Below are 15,445 nucleotides of genomic sequence, written 5' to 3' on the forward strand. Positions count from 1 at the left end.
ATCATCCCCAACCTCCACGGCTTCGCCCCCATTAGGACCTGCTCCCGGAATGAGAACTCCAGCAAAAGGACGACTCGGGCTTGTTGGGATCATCTTCTGGAAGGATAACACTATACCGGGACAGGAGGATTGGTCGCATGACAATCGCGATGCTCTCGGCTCGGTGATGGAGTATCGAGCGAGCTTACGACGAGCGAAGCTGGCATCTCCGTATGAATGACTGGAAGTGAATGTAACAACGCTCGCAAGTCGGTCGGTCCAGATACTTCACCCGAGGCAGCCCACAAGTCTGAGGTCAATAAACATAACCTTGAAGGATTTGATCCGACCGTGGTGACGATATTGTCGACATTTGGTCGAGCTTTTTGACAATAGTCGTGGTTCTCTGGTGTCGACGACGGTTGCGCACCACAGCAAGATCGATCTCGGGGCGGATCTTGAGGATGGCACCTTGCAGTCTTCTCGTAAGATGAGCCCAGAGAGCGTGAGACAATAATGCGAATAAAAGCCTCCTGGTAACGAGGGCTCATGGGAGCACCCGTTGCGCCCTCGTCCGATCCATAGACTGGAAAACAGTCCCACAGAGTGAGGTGCCGAAGGTGTCTGGGCGGCAGCCAGGTCAGCAGGCATGAACTTCTCGACTGCTCCCGCACACATCCACCTCATCGCCACCACCACCACCAAAGCCCACCCCAAGCAGAGGTCAAACAACAATTCCCAGCACATTTTTTAAAAAGAGGAATATATATAAAACACCCGCACCACCTATGACGCCGAGAGAAGCCAAACGTTTCAGCGTGTGGCCTTGATCGAACGTTGGTCCGTCATCTTTGCGGGCAAGGATTGAACGACGACCGATGAAATTTGTTCACACTCCCCCCACAACATGTGTCGGTTTGCTGCTCGGACAGTCAGCGTTTGTGAGAGAAAGCCAGGGAGAAAAGGTTTGGTAGTTTGTCCAATCGAAGTCCCCTAGGTTGTTGGGATCCCGAGATCACTTAAGCTGTTCGCGCATCCAACCGTGAATGGTTTCCCGGGGGATTAGGTACTATGGGAGCAAAAGGTTGTCCTTGGTCTTCAACTCGAGTCAGCCCGGCGCAGTTTGGACACTGTAAACTTCCATGGCTGGAGTGCCGGAGGGCCAGAGCCTTGGTGTGATAGGATGGCGCCGGCAGTCGATGAGGGTAAAATTTTCTCTTGGCCGTGGTGGCTGTCCGTTTAACAAGTGATTTTCACTTGTTGAAGACAGCAGCATTCATGCCGGACTGGTGGTAGGGAGTGGCGGCTAGGTGGCTTCACATTCGGGCGAGGATACGTTCTCTCCATCATGTCGATCCGCTTCCTAGAACGTGCCTGTACTGAGTGGCTGGCGATGGGTAATACAGGTAAGATGAAACTGAGCAAGGGATGAATCTCTCCGCGGTCGTTCTTCTTGAGGTGTGTGAATATATATAAGAAAAGTCCAGGCAAGTCGTCTCCCACAATGTTGAGCCACAATTGTGTCGATGTTTCTGGCCAGCAAAGGATCCGTGGAGGGTGTGTAGGGCAGCGGTCTAGGAAAGTCGCTGCCGGCGAAAGTGAGGTCAAGAAACAGGTGAAAACTGATCAACAATCAGTATTACAGAGTTTTAGTTGTTAAGTTCTGAGTGTAAAAAGTAAACAGGAAAACAGCCATAAAGCAAACACCAGGTGTGGGGTCTGGTGAAAGGTGGGCCTTGCAGGTGCCCACAGGGTGCTATTCAAGCTCAAAGGTAATGAGGTGGTTCGTCAATAAGGTCAGGTGGTAGGTATCTCTCTGAGTGTCCGACGGCTCCGTGATTTTTCCCGACTGCCGCTTTCGAGCTCTACAATCTCAGATGTCAGCAGACACACAGGAACATGACCAAGTGTAGCGCCCTTACCTTCAAGAATTCGCGTGTCGCGGTGTCCACCTGGACATAAAGTCCGAGTAATTCTCAGTCTCCTTGATACAGAGACTTGTGAACTGGTGTCCAGGGAAGAGCTAAGAGACTAGGAAGGTGGGAAGGGTGTCTCCGCAAAACAGTCAGTCTATAACCCGAAGTGAGATTCAAGCTATGGTTCTAACCTATAGGATATGGATAAATCGTGTGTCCATCTCAAGTCGAGTGAGTTAGGTTCTCGCCTCGTCCATTGCTAAGGTTGGGCACTGGTCAACGAGGTGCTGCCCGTGTTTTTCATGTTATTCTGGGTCCCAGGAGTACACGGGATATCTGACGACACAGGCGCCAGTTTTGACATCGACGACAAGGTATCCCAAACGGCAAAATATGCCCATAGGTCTGGGTAGGTATCCGACCAGGAGAAACATCAAATCATTAGTCTGTTGGACAGTCCAGGTGTACCAAAACTCTCCACCCTTGTAGGTATCCTGCATACCAGACTGAGAGGCTCTGCGACGGCACTGAAGGAGGCCAGAGCCTAGATCTGGCAGGTCGTCTTGTCTTCGATGAGCCTAAGGTATGGAGGTATCTCGCCGATCGTTAATGTTTTCCTCCGCCTGTGTACCTAGTTCAGTCAGCCAACACTGTATCAAATCGAGATATCACCGTCCAAACTCACAGCGTATAGCTCCATACCCTGCTGCTGAGGAAAGCGGTTCAAACCTCAATGAGAACCACCAGCCAGGCGCGCGACAACCCCTTCTTCAACCCGCCAAGCAAGGTAGGTACCTATCTGGCATGGAATCTGAATCGTTCTGACAAACTGGTCCAAAGCAAAACCTCTTCCAGTGGGCCAAACACAGGATCGGAGGTTTCGATGATCCCGCATTCAAGTAGTTTCTGAAGACTGAAGTCTCTCCACTCAGCTGGGAGAAGGGGCGAATTGGCAAGTTGCCGCTGGTGGTTGGTTGCCAGGGAATCCAATGTACTACTCTCGAGGGGGGCATCTCCAAAATACACACGAAAGATGGTGTCGAAACTGAGACGATGGTGCCCTAGTCTTAGTGAAATCTTCTTTAGGTCGTTTGGGGTTTGCCGGTCTGGTCTGGCTCTGTCCACACAGGTAGCGAGTCAACCTGCCGGTCCATCAACCAGTCGAACCACTCTTCGCGCAACAGTCTCTTTGGCGCTCTCGCTTTTTCTGACGGAGTAGCAGTGGCCTTTAGGAGGGCCTCAGGTTCTTGGGTTGTCCTCGGACGGGTCACACGAAGGATTATCTCCAAAGCTCATCTCGAATGAATCCACATGCCGGCGAGATTGCGTGACGGTGACGGCCTGGGAGAGTGCAAGGGCTTTGTCGTTCATCTTGTACGTGTTGTCAAGACATAGACATTGGCCCGGACGGGCTCCCAGGCTATGGTTGCGTCGGGGCGGTTGAACGGGTGCGTCGGAGGAGGCTCTAATGACGACGGCACGGTGAGGAGCCTGCTATCGGGGTGAGCACCACGTCATCCTCAACAGAGGTTCATCAGAGAAGGCGGAAATGGACTGGGTATGTGTTGTATTCCGAAGAATTGATGTGAGTAGGAAGTGCCATTTTGGTATGCAGGTAGGTATCGAGGGCATCAGTGACGCTGAGCTATGATGTGAACAACTTGGGATGGGGGCCCCAAGATTGGGTTTCAAGAAAGTATGGTATATATATAAGAGAGACATGTCCGAGTTGGATTGTCATACAGCTAACTCACAACAGAGGCAGACAGGTGTCATGTTGAGGTTCGTTGAAAGGCAAAGTCCCAGCTGGAGAATTGTGCCGGCCAGAGCCATACTTGTGGGCAAATGGAACTGGGTAAACGCCAATTGATTGATGCCCGTTTGGCCGGCAAAGCGAGCGTCAAAGACATACAAACGGATAAAAGCAGCACACTCGTCATAGACTACATTGACATCCATCATGGGAAACTCCTTCATATGTTCACCTAGATAGCGTCACAAACAAAATCAACATTCGCATTGGTATAATCTTCCCCGTCCTGCCTTGCCCTGTCCCCTTCCCTCGCAATCCTCAACTCGACTCTTGACCATCCATTCATCCATAAAACATTACCGAAAAACGCAAGTCAAGTCCCATTGCTTCGTGACAGACATCTTTCCTATACGTTCGTTTCCCACCCCGACCCAGCGCAGAAAAAAAGCAGACAACGACCAAACAGCAACCCGCAGGAAACAAAGATAAAACAAACTAAAAAAAAAAAAAAAAAGAAGAGAGAGTTTGGACGCCCATATGTCACACATAGTAGTCACACACAAACAAAGTGTTAGCTCAACAATCCCTCTCCCTGTCTTCCCCAAACAACCCCACTCATTCATATCCGTGGTATCCTGGTATCATAGTTTTTTTTTTGGTTCCATCACCCTCACATGGTGCACAAGCTAGCGAGATTTATTTGCCATAGGCCTTGGCGACATCCTTCTTGTACTTCTCAAGAATGCCTCTGCGGTTGAGCTTCTGGGCAGCGGTCACGAGGCCCTGATTTTACGATTAGTAAGCTGACAAGAGGTGAAAAGGAGGGGTGCGAGAAAAAACTTACATTCTGAGGAGTCCACTCATCCTCGACGATAACAACACCATCAATGATCTCAATGCCCGAGAGACCACCGGCACGACCCTGGGCCTGGAGCTCCTTGAGGACAGCGCTGTGCAGCTTCTTATCATGCACAAGCGCCTCGACACTATCGCCCTCAATACCAAGCTGAGCCGCCAGGTTCTTCAGTGCTGGCTCGGCGGGAACGATGATGGCGATGGGCTTGGCCTGCTCGGCATCGGCGTACACGCAGATGTTGGCGACAACAGGTACGGACCGGTAGATGGACTCGAGCTTCTCAAGAGCAATGTACTCGCCGTTGAGGGTCTTGACCAGGTTCTTCTTGCGATCGATGATCTTGAGGTGGCCGTTCTTGTCCCACTCACCAATATCACCAGTCTTGAACCAGCCATCGGGGGTGATGGCTTCGGCCGTCTCCTTCTCGTTTTCGTAGTACTCCTTGAGCACTGTGGGACCGCGCAGCCAGATCTCACCCTGGGGGTTGGGCTTGTTGGTGGCATAGTAGCCGGCATCGGGGAAGTCAACAAGCTTGGCTTCGACGGACGCGGTCATGGCACCAATGGAATCGGCAGACCACTCAAAGGGGTTGTGGAGAGTACCCATGGCGGTCGTCTCGGTCAAACCATAACCGATAATCATGGGAGCGATGGCGAAGCTGATGAACTTTTGGGTCTCCTTGGAGACGGGCCCACCGGCGCTGAGGCACAGTCTGAGACGACCACCAGTAGCCTCCTTGATCTTCTTGAACACGACGGCATCCAGAAGACCGCTGCCAGGAAGACCAGCATACATCAACTTCTCCTTGAGGCCAAGGGCACCCCAGAAGAGGTTGCGGACAACGGGGCTGCCAGCATTGACCTTGCCAATGATGCCCTTCTTGACAGTTTCCCACACGGCAGGAACGCCGATCAACACACTAGGCTTGAACTCGCGGATGTCGCCGTTGCAGTTGCGGACCGAGGCATCAGAGAGGGTCTTCGGATTTCCGTAACCGAGAGTGGAACCCCACCAGAGAGCGGCGTGCTCGAAAACGAACTCGAGAATGTGGGCCAGAGGAAGGTACGTGAGCAGACCATCGCCAGGTCCGATATAAGGCTGGACGATAGCGCTGGCACCAGAAACTGAAAAACACAAGAAAATCAGCAGGCTGCAGAGGGGAACTGGGGCTCAAGATGCTTGCTTACCGGCAGCAACAACGGATCTGTGGGTGATGGGCACGCCCTTGGGGGTACCGGTAGAGCCAGAGGTGTACATGATGCAGCAGAGGTCCTCGGCGGTGGGAGGGACGGGCTCAACGGGGTTCTCCTTGCCGAGCTTGACGAGCTCGTCAAAGTTGAGAATGTTGATGTGAGGGTAGGCAGCCTTGAGCTTGTCCACGTGGTCCTGGTTGACCTGGTGCTGGCTGTTCCAGATGACAGCCTGAACGGACGAGGCAACGGCCAAGACGTTGGTCAAGGTAGGCAGAAGATGGGGGTCGAGGAAGATAGCCTTGGCCTTGGTGGCGACCATGGAGTATCTGAGACCTTCCTCGCCGAGAGTGTCATAAGCAGTCACGATGGGCATGCTCTGGGAGGCAGCACCGTGAGCCGTCGCCAGCCAGTTGGCGCTGGTGGCAGCGTAGATGTGGACGCGGTCGGCCTTGTCGAGGCCAATCTTGCGCAGGCCGGAGCCGAGCTGCAGAATCAACTGCTCGTACTCGGTGTAGCTGTAGTACTCATAGGGGCTCATCTCGAAGAAGGTCCATGACTTCTCCACCTCGGTCTCGACACCATCCACAATCTTCTTGATCTTCTTCTTGTCCTGGTGTGTCCGGACGAGCTTGCGGGACCCCACACACTTGGCATTGCCGTACTTGGCGACAGCGGCGCGGACAAGCTCATAGACGGTGGTGACATCGGGAGCAGGCCGCTCGACGAATTCTGGGATAGCCAGCGGTTGTCTGCGAACTGGCGTCTCGCCCTCGACGGGAGTCTGGCCGGGAACTTCAACAGTGAAGGGGCCCTTCGCCGTCATGCGTGGGATGAGCTGGATGGGTGTCGATGACTTGGCCATTGTGAATTATTTTGATATTAGATTCGGTCGGTGGACGCGATTAGGGAAGCTGGGGAGTAGTAACCCGCTGGACGCCGGTGGCTGGCTCAAGGTAAAGACGGGAGATGCAGAACCTTTCTTTTTGTTCCGAGTTTGTTTGAACCTTTGAGGGTTTGGATGGTACACGGGGTGCTTTAGGGAGTGCCCGTCGAAACGATCCAGCGAGGGGACGAGGCAGGCGACCTGGTGAGGGGATGGGGCACTAGGGACGGAGGAGGGAGAATAAGAATTCAGAACAGACAGACAGAGACGGAGACAAAGAGGGCAGGGAGGCAAGGGGTTTTTGACAAGCTGTGGTGGAGAGGAGGGACAGGGAAGTCTTTCACCTCAACAACGCGAGGCACACGATTGTTTGGGGTGAGCTCCCTGGCCCCTGCGCTCCCTGGGCCCACCCTGCTGACCCCTGCCGGTTGCCTTTTTCGGCTGGGCTCTAGCCAAAGGGCGAGGCTAGGGCGCGTCCTGGCAGGCTCGGCAGCCTGGGCGTTCCACATTTCAAAGCTTTCCAGGCCATGGACACAGTGTGCACCTTTGGCGAAATGGCCACCGTCCATCGTCCATCGACACATCTCCGATCATACCCGGTTCCTGCGAGTATTTGGAGAGAAGATGCCTAGGTAAAACTGAAAAAAACAAAAAAACAGATGATGCCCACACATCCCACCATCAACAACACAGGACGAGAAAGCTAAACCCCGAGTAAGGATAACCCCTTTCCGGACGGTGGAGAGAGGCTGGTTAGCACGGTGGTTTGTGCGGCAGATTCGGGGATCGCAGGCGGGTTCAGATTCACCTCCATCACCCTCCGTTTCCGCTTCATGCTTCATACAATAGAAATGAAGAGAAGAGCCAAGCCGAGGCGCATATGTATCTGCCTCTCTATATTTACAGGAGGGCCTCGGTCTGTTGGAACTGGCTGACACCTCACCCTCGTGATCTTGTCAACATCTCCCGATGATCAAGAGCTCAGCCCCGACACCACACGCACGAGTTATGCGCCAATGCTGGACGGTTCGACAGGTCGACTTGAGTCCTGTCGACTTGAACACTGGAGATGGCTCTTGGCACAAGTCTTGGAGGTCCGCGTCGGTGCGTCCTTCCCCGCATCTGACCCCCCATCTCCCCAAGCAACTTCTCGATAGCTCTGCTCCACCCCTCAACCAAAAACTCTGAGGGCTTCCCGTCGGAACGTTCCAGCTCGGGTTTCCCCTCCTTTCAGGGCTGGGCAGCTGCTCTGCATCACCAGAATGGAGTCGTTGGATCACCACGGCCGCTTTCACTGGCTCTCTATTTGCTACACTCTCTAGGTTTCAGTGTGCTGCTCTCGGCGCATGATGCAATGAAGAAGTGAACTGAATTTGTGGGAAGCCCCGGACGCGCCAATCCAGACTATTCCTCGCCTCCGCATTTTCTAAGATTGCACTAAAAACGCCCAGAACCGGCCCTGTCAGCCAAAGTCACCGTTCGTCTTGTCTTCCGTTTTCCCTGTCGTCTGATAGACCAGGAATTCAGCCACCAGCCACCAGCCACCAATCACCAACCACCTGTTTGGAATAATGAAGTTGGAGAAGCTGTTGCAAGCTCTGGGACAGCAGCCCATAGAGTCGTCCGAGGAAGGTATAAAAAACGATGAAGTGAAAACCAGATATGCAACCTGGGGGTGCAATAGTCGGGTAGACACGGACTGAATAGTCTGTCAACTAACACGCCTACTTTGCTGCCAACTAGAGACGTTTGAGCTGTTTGCCCAGGAGCTCCCCTCACAGAATCTTGGCTTCGTCGACTCCAAGGCCTCCACAGTCGAACTGACCATCGCTGGCCGGGATCTTACCATCCATCAGTCACCTGGCGTGCTGTCATCCAACCGTGCCGGCGGCACAACAGGAGCTGGTAAACAACTCCTCCCCCGGCCCCTTTCCGACCCCTTTCCCGCCGTCACACCGCCGTTGATAACGCTTACAAGGCTACGGACACGTCACATCCGAACGTCAGCCTTGCTCAGTGGCTTGTCTAGGATGGAAGGATAAGAGCACTGCTGACGGTATGCATAGTCGTCTGGAAAGTTACACCTCTCTTTGCAGAATGGATCAGCTCTGCATCATCTCTGCTTTTCCAGTCTGAGATCCTGTCCTCGAACTCTCTCGTGTTGGAGCTAGGGTGTGGCATCTCAGCACTGGTCGGCCTGTGCCTGGCGCCTCGTGTCAAGGGCTACGTCTTGACCGATCAGCCTTATGTCGCCAAGTTTGTTGAGCAAAACGTTGCCGAAAATGCTCACATCTCAGCCTCCTCCACTGGCAAAGGAAAGGCAAAAGGGAAGAAAACAAAGGCGACGGCGGCCAGTCACTCAAAAGACAACAATGTCGTCTTTACTCCCTTGGATTGGGAAACAGACGAAGCGACGCCCTCTCTTCTCACCAACCTGCCAGACACAGCAGGAAGAAAGAGCTTCGATGCTATCATTGCATGTGACTGCATCTACAACGAAGCGCTCATCGACCCGCTTGTGTCTACATGCGCTGATATCTGCCGGCTGAGAACTCGAGAGTCTGACACCGAGGCAAATCCCACCATCTGTGTGGTTGCGCAACAGCTGAGGGACGATCAAGTCTTTGAAGGATGGCTCGCGAGATTTATGGAGTCTTTTCACACATGGAGAGCTCCTGATGAGTTGTTGCCAAATGGGTTGAAGCCGAGCTCGGGGTTTGTGGTTCATATTGGGATATTGAAGGAGGCATATACCCCTTAGTACATGATGAATGGAAACAACTCAGGCCACAACGAATATAATAATATCTCCCCTCTACAACCTCCCTTTCGATGCAATACCTATCCTGATTATCCCTCACACATACCACATGTCATCCACAGCTTCGTTCAACCTATCCTAGCTACTTCTACAAACCCCCCACACCACCGCCGATACCGAATTCACCACCCAGATCAATCAGATAAGATTACCAACCCAAGCCTCTTTTCTAAGTTTTAAGTCCCCCTGTCTCCTTTGGCAAATGGGGAGTTATGGAGCCCTCAAAAAAGTCTCAACACCCCCTATCCATGGTATCCCGAGTCAGTCTCAGACCGGCCACCCTTGTCCTGCAAGGTATGTCGACCACAACAAAAAAAAGGATGAAAAGATTTGATACAGACAGGGATAGTTTTGGGGAAGACGGGGGGAAAAAATAAGGACTCGGATACCGGGAGTCGAACCCGGGGCTGTTGAGGGAACAGACACTTCTGAGAAGTGAGAGTCAACGATGTTACCGCTACACCATACCCGATTTGAATCGTGGATGGTCCAATTTTGATGGGGAGAGGGTGTGGGGATGGGATATGAATAGGACTTGAAAAGGGCAAAGAGAGATGAGGTCTTTGTTGTCGCCAAGCACCTTGATATTCACGAATTAAAAATACTTTGTTCTTGAAAATCCTGCTATATCAGAGCACAAGTCTTCAACCGGGAGATATTTCAACACACAGAGAAAGATGTATACTCTTTGCTGGCAGCAGCCCCAAATAATAATCTCAATGAAAATTCCAGAGTTATTTCACCATCAACAGATGTCTAGCTAGGTAGCCAACCTAAAAAAGCCCTTCAGGTCTTGGGCTGGCTCTACGGAAGTTTCTTCAAGGACTGTTTCAAAAACCAACGATTTTTACATAAGTATCTTTCCGGGGCTATTCTAGCTCCCGTCACTAGCGTATACGTTGTCTTTTAACAGTGGGCAAGGCCACTCTTCATCTTGTCTTGCATTGGGCTCCGGCCCTTTTTTCCCCCTTAACATCATAGGTATGCTCTTTGTCAAACCCTTGCACAAGAGCCGAAATACACAAGCGCATGTTGAATTGGATCTCACTGTACATTACAAACCCGAGAGACCATAATAAACAAACACCTCTGGAAATTCAATGCAAAAAAGTCTTTTTTATATAAATCACAATCAAAGAATCCTGTGTCCTGACTTATGACGGGATGCATGGAAATGCATCCAACAATAACTTCAAACCCAAACCCAACACTCCATCAACTAACAAGGCGTGGTGGCAGAGTGGTCTAATGCGCAAGACTAGAAATCTTGTTCCTTCGGGAGCGTCTGTTCGAATCAGGCCCACGTCGAGACACAAACAATCTTTTCATGTACTTGTTTTCCCTTATCCACTCCGTTGTGGATAGGGGTAGCTTTTTGGATATAGTATATTCCTTTTTGTTACCAGCTGCCCCCAGTCTGACAAAGAGCATAACATAGGGCTGCTGTCAGACATATCAAATCAGCTTCATTGTTCCTACAGTCGCTCAAAACAGCCAGGGTATATCCCTCAGAGCACACACTTATTACACCAGCCGAAAATAAAACAGCCAACATCGCGCCGTCCTACTATTCTTACATGCCCAACCACATCTCTGGACTCCAAACTCCCGCCTGATCCCGCTGCTGTTCAAGTTCAACCGGTAGCCATCCTGACCCTTACAATCCCCAACTCGCTGCTCTTCGCCCACTCCCCATTCGGCATCATCCTCCACTGCAGCAGCCTTCCCTCGTCGCCTACACTCCCCAACACAACCCCGTCATCATCAAACCCAACCCTCCAAACCGGCGTCCTATGCCCCTCCAGCCTCGACACCATCTCAATCGTATGCCTAATCTGCCCCGGCAACCCAGTGATCTTTCTCTGCGGGTCCTTATTCGCCCCCCCATACCCAGGATGATGATCCCCCCCATACCCAGCCTCCGTCGCCAGCCCCGCTCGAATCATGCCCCCCTGCCCCATCCCCGTCCCCCTCTCATCATGGACTGTTCCAATCCCTTGAACCACAGGTGTAATCCCCCCAACAACAGTAATCACATCTCTCGCCGCCGCCCTGACCGCCGCGCTCCTCCCCTCATCCACCTCCACCCCTTGCTTCCTCGCCTTCTCAACATACCCCCCCATCTCCCTCATCGACCACCCCCTCGCCCCATCCTTCTTCTCCTCCTCCTCCTCCTTATCATACCAAGCCTGCCTTTCCACCGGCGTGTCAACCCTAAAGACCCTCACCATCCCATCCTGACACGCCGTCGCAATAACATCATACCCCCTAATATTCCCCGCCGCCCACGCCACATCCCTCACCAAACCCCTATGCACATCCGACCTCACCTCGGCCGCGAGATAAAACCCCTTCGTCACCGTCTGCACCCCCAAACTCTGATTAATCACATCCCTCGACCGATAAATCCTCACACAGTCCAACGCAACCGTGACCAAGCTCAGCGTGTCGGGCGGGACCCCCGCCTTCAACGCGCTGTAGCACACCTCCGGGTTGGGATCAAACTGCACCTTGAACGTCGTCTCATCCCCCCTTTTCGCAGGCGGCTGGTCCCGCGAGATAGCCACCTCGTCAAGCATAGTATAGTCCGTCAAATTCTCCGGCTGCTCATTCTCGTACACCGTCAACTTCCCATCCGCGCTCACCAGCGCAAGGTAAGTATGCCTCGTCGAGTCAACATGCTTCATGCTAAAAGACCGATACGGACTCCTCGAGTTCCTCGTCTCGAAAACCGGCTTCGCCACCGCCGAACTCGAAGCCTGTGGCGGTTGTTGCGAAGGCGCAGTCTCGCTGTGCACCGACGGCGTGCCCACCGTGCTCGTCACCGCCGAGTGCGGATGAGAAGTCGTGCTCGTGTCAGTGGTCGACAAGGCACTTGCAAACCCCCCGTGATGATGAGGCCCATGACCACCAAGACCACCACTCCCCGGCCTCGACCCCTCCCTCCCACCCCCACCGCTCTTTTCCCCCACCGCAATAGGTTGACTCCATAACGCCATCCCCCTGTTCCCCCCTCCGCCCGTGGCATTCGAAAACTTCCTCCCCGGCGCAGCCGTCGGGTCCTCGGCCCAAAGCTTAAACCTCCCCTCCACCCCCAACGAAGCCAACAGGTTGGGGTAAATCGTCGGCGGCAACCACTGCAGCTCGGTAATCTCCCCCCCGTGAGCAGTCCAGTTGTCACAGTGCCGCCACACCCCGTCCCTGTGCCGGTTGAACACGCGGACCTTGCCGTCTACCGACCCTGTCGCGCACCGGTCGCCATATTCGTTAAACGCGATCGACTGGACGAGGTCCTGGTGGCCGTGCTTGAGGATGGGCTCAAAGGTGAACTGGTCGTCGGCGAGGGGCGCCTCGTTGAGGAAGGCGGCTAGTTTTGCTGACATGGCGCTGTGTTTGTGATATTGTGTTGCAAAAACAGCAGCTGGTGTGTGACTCTCCCGCCTGTCGGAAAGGGCTGGGCTGCCCTGCCTTTGCCTGGCTTTTGCTTTGGGGTAGGTGATAGGTGGGTGACAGGCTCCAACAACTGACGTCGGGAATTCCCACTCCAATAAGACCCCTGGGTCCAAGCTCCCTGCAGGGGCCCGCTCGCTCTCACATGCCGAAATTGACTTTCAAGTAGGGGGGGTTGATCACCTAGGTGTAAGAAGACATGGATAAATCTAGAATGCCATGATTTTGTCTATGCCATTTGCTGTTGCTTTTGTTCTAGTATATTTCAACAAATATATACACAAAAAAACTAAACTCCTGCTGCCCCAATGCTCCAATTATCCTCCTTGAACACCAACTGAGCCAGCCCATGCCTAACAAACAACCCAAACAACCCCACCACCATCTGCATCCCCGTAATCTCCATCGCCAACCTATCCTCCCTCAACGGCCCCCTCCACACAAGCCAAAGATTCAAAATCGTAAAGTTCGTCGTCTCGACAAACCTCCCCTCCTCATCCACCGTAACCCCCAGCAACCTCAACCCCCCCAACACCTTCAACCCCCACGCAACCACCCCCCTCGGCTGCCTCTCCCTCGTCCAAGGCGTGACGCTCGGCTCCAACAACCCCGTCCTCGCATTAAACCTGGGCAGCCTGTGCCTCGGACACGGCACCAGCCCAAACAACTGTGGCACCGAATAGCAAAAGTTGAATATCTGCGGCATCAGCAGCAAGATCAACGTCTTGCTGAAATGCCCCAGAATGCTCACCACCACAAACACCATGCCCGCAAAATAACAATACGTATCCCCCACAAACACCCTCGCCGGATACCAATTGTGCCACAGCAGCGCCCCGGAAACCCCCAAAAACGGCAGCAAAAAGTACAGCGAAAACAAGTGCGAGTCCGTCGCCGGGTGGGGGTACGGCGTGAGCAAGTACAAGCAATCATTGATCGCCAGCAACACCGCAACGACAATCGACTGCGCCACCTCAATCCCGTTGATCCCCGCCAGAATGTTAATACTGTTCGGGCTAAAAATCGCCACGCTCGCCATGTAGACGTAGTACAGCACCCCGACATTCACCAGCTCCCCCAGGTACGGCTGCAGCGGAATCGGCACCACGATCGACGTGACGCCAAAGTCGACAAAGTAAACCACCAACAGCGGTATCGACGCAAAAGCCGGAATGAAAAACTTGTGTCGCCACCGTATGTCGAAAAGATCATCTCCTATCCCCAACAACGTGATCGACTGAAGCGATATAATCGCCGACAAATACGACGCCAACTATTTCCCCCAACCCCCCCCCCCAGTCAGTCTTTATCCCCTTTCCCATATGTTGTTCCCAAACTCACCTTGCTGTGCGGAAACTTATGCAGCAACCTCCCCCTCTCCACCCCCTCCACGACACTGACAACAACATCCCTATTGCCCCCCCCGCTCGTCGCCGCCACAATGTCCTTGTAAAACGGAAACGGGATGAAGACAATAATCACCAGCAGGTACACCACCGCCGCGATCCCCCCCATGCACTCTGGCATTTCCCGTCTATTATGCTTGCTCATGTCTGTCCCCTTCAGCCCAGCCTTCATCAGCGTCGGGCCTAACCACCTTATCATCGCAAACGACGCCGCGAAGGCGACCCCGCTGAGGGCGAGGGAGGCGATTAGAGGTTCGCCATCGCCTTGGAAGGTATTCGCCAGTACCGCGACGCAGGCGAAGGTGAGGGAGAAGAGAGAGAGGGTTTCGGTTCGGGAGAGGGAGGAGGAGGAGGAGGAGGGGGGTAATCGGGATGGGGAACGTGAGGTGGAGGTCGTCATGATTGCGAGTCGTTGTCGAGAACTGAAACAGTGGCGCTCATGGCCGTGAGCGCGAAGGAAAGCGAGAGTGGTTTGCTGCGTTCGTTCGTTCGTTGGGGCGAGTCGCGAAAGAGGAAATTATTTTGGAAGGGGAGAATGGCAAAAAGGGAAATAAGCCAGATCTCCAAAATGACGTCCCACGTTGAATCCCAACGGCGCTCGCTGTCAGCTCGAGCGCAAGCAAACAAACAGGGCCCACCAGGCGGCACTCTATGCCGTTTTGGATCACTGGGAGGAAGCTGATTGGAGCGCAATTTGCTTCTACAAACCCCTGTTTGGGCGCTGGTTGCTCCCATGTGATTGTCAATATCTCAAGTAGGGACTTTCATGCTGAACCTAGCAGTCCTCTCGACATAGGCTTGTAGTAAGGCAGCTCCCACAGCGATTAAACATAAGAAAATTCATCTACCTAACTTTTAAGATCCCAGCACAAACCAGAAAAAAAAAATAAGCTACCGTCCCTTGACCCCCCAACACAGCGAATCCCTGCCCAACCTTGACTTGACGTCCCTGACAACCTCTTATGTAACAACCCGCAGTCAAGCCAAGAAATGGTAGAAAACAGAGAGAGAAAAAAAGAGACTCGGATACCGGGAGTCGAACCCGGGGCTGTTGAGAGAAACAGACACTTCTGGGAAGTGAGAGTCAACGATGTTACCGCTACACCATACCCGATTACGAAAATCGTGTGTGGTCTCCGATTTTGTTGGACACTGATTGCGGATGATGGGACTATATCGCTCACTTTG

At 53.2% G+C, this 15,445-nt stretch overlaps 4 protein-coding genes and 3 non-coding genes across 7 annotated transcripts; 4 read left to right on the forward strand and 3 right to left on the reverse strand.

Annotated features, from left to right (window-relative positions):
* Positions 1–1,901: 1,901 nt before the first annotated feature.
* FAA4_1 (long-chain fatty acid-CoA ligase) lies at positions 1,902–7,161 on the reverse strand. The gene is made up of 5 exons (XM_062910791.1): positions 5,692–7,161; positions 4,493–5,628; positions 2,581–4,431; positions 2,087–2,526; positions 1,902–2,031 (listed from the first exon to the last, which is right to left on the reverse strand). Exons 1-3 carry the CDS (start codon positions 6,557–6,559, stop codon positions 4,345–4,347), a joined length of 2,091 nt encoding a protein of 696 aa, XP_062766766.1. The 5' UTR covers positions 6,560–7,161; the 3' UTR covers positions 1,902–2,031; positions 2,087–2,526; positions 2,581–4,344.
* Positions 7,162–7,599: 438 nt separating this feature from the next.
* On the forward strand, positions 7,600–9,442 carry RKM5 (Ribosomal protein lysine methyltransferase). Its single transcript, XM_062910792.1, has 3 exons — positions 7,600–8,212; positions 8,288–8,485; positions 8,647–9,442. The coding sequence occupies exons 1-3, from the start codon at positions 8,152–8,154 to the stop codon at positions 9,339–9,341; spliced, it is 954 nt and encodes a 317-aa protein (XP_062766767.1). The 5' UTR covers positions 7,600–8,151; the 3' UTR covers positions 9,342–9,442.
* A 339-nt stretch (positions 9,443–9,781) lies between these two features.
* On the forward strand, positions 9,782–9,873 carry QC763_0050730. The gene has a single exon. It is a non-coding gene; the product is annotated as a tRNA-Glu (tRNA).
* A 754-nt stretch (positions 9,874–10,627) lies between these two features.
* Positions 10,628–10,709, forward strand: QC763_0050740. Its single transcript has one exon. It is a non-coding gene; the product is annotated as a tRNA-Ser (tRNA).
* A 326-nt stretch (positions 10,710–11,035) lies between these two features.
* ALG7_1 (tunicamycin resistance protein) lies at positions 11,036–12,784 on the reverse strand (the record flags this gene model as incomplete). Its single annotated transcript, XM_062910793.1, has 1 exon — positions 11,036–12,784. The coding sequence occupies one exon, from the start codon at positions 12,782–12,784 to the stop codon at positions 11,036–11,038; it is 1,749 nt and encodes a 582-aa protein (XP_062766768.1).
* Positions 12,785–13,140: 356 nt separating this feature from the next.
* On the reverse strand, positions 13,141–14,893 carry ALG7_2 (tunicamycin resistance protein; the record flags this gene model as incomplete). Its single annotated transcript, XM_062910794.1, has 2 exons — positions 14,193–14,893; positions 13,141–14,124 (listed from the first exon to the last, which is right to left on the reverse strand). Exons 1-2 carry the CDS (start codon positions 14,655–14,657, stop codon positions 13,141–13,143), a joined length of 1,449 nt encoding a protein of 482 aa, XP_062766769.1. The 5' UTR covers positions 14,658–14,893.
* Positions 14,894–15,278: 385 nt separating this feature from the next.
* On the forward strand, positions 15,279–15,371 carry QC763_0050770. Its single transcript has one exon. It is a non-coding gene; the product is annotated as a tRNA-Glu (tRNA).
* The last annotated feature ends 74 nt before the right edge of the window (positions 15,372–15,445 follow it).

This window comes from Podospora pseudopauciseta, chromosome 3 (genome assembly GCF_035222475.1).
Source record: "Podospora pseudopauciseta strain CBS 411.78 chromosome 3, whole genome shotgun sequence".
Lineage (NCBI taxonomy): Eukaryota > Fungi > Ascomycota > Sordariomycetes > Sordariales > Podosporaceae > Podospora > Podospora pseudopauciseta.

Bases quoted from the DNA above. Each gene is read 5' to 3' on its own strand.
- FAA4_1 (XM_062910791.1), bottom strand. From the start codon at position 6,559: ATGGCCAAGTCATCGACACCCATCCAGCTCATCCCACGCATGACGGCG. The intron at 5,629-5,691 runs GTAAGCAAGCAT...TGTGTTTTTCAG, and splicing joins CAGATCCGTTGTTGCTGCCG to TTTCTGGTGCCAGCGCTATC. The intron at 4,432-4,492 runs GTAAGTTTTTTC...TCGTAAAATCAG, and splicing joins ATGAGTGGACTCCTCAGAAT to GGCCTCGTGACCGCTGCCCA.
- RKM5 (XM_062910792.1), top strand. From the start codon at position 8,152: ATGAAGTTGGAGAAGCTGTTGCAAGCTCTGGGACAGCAGCCCATAGAG. The intron at 8,213-8,287 runs GTATAAAAAACG...CGGACTGAATAG, and splicing joins CATAGAGTCGTCCGAGGAAG to TCTGTCAACTAACACGCCTA. The intron at 8,486-8,646 runs GTAAACAACTCC...CGGTATGCATAG, and splicing joins CGGCGGCACAACAGGAGCTG to TCGTCTGGAAAGTTACACCT.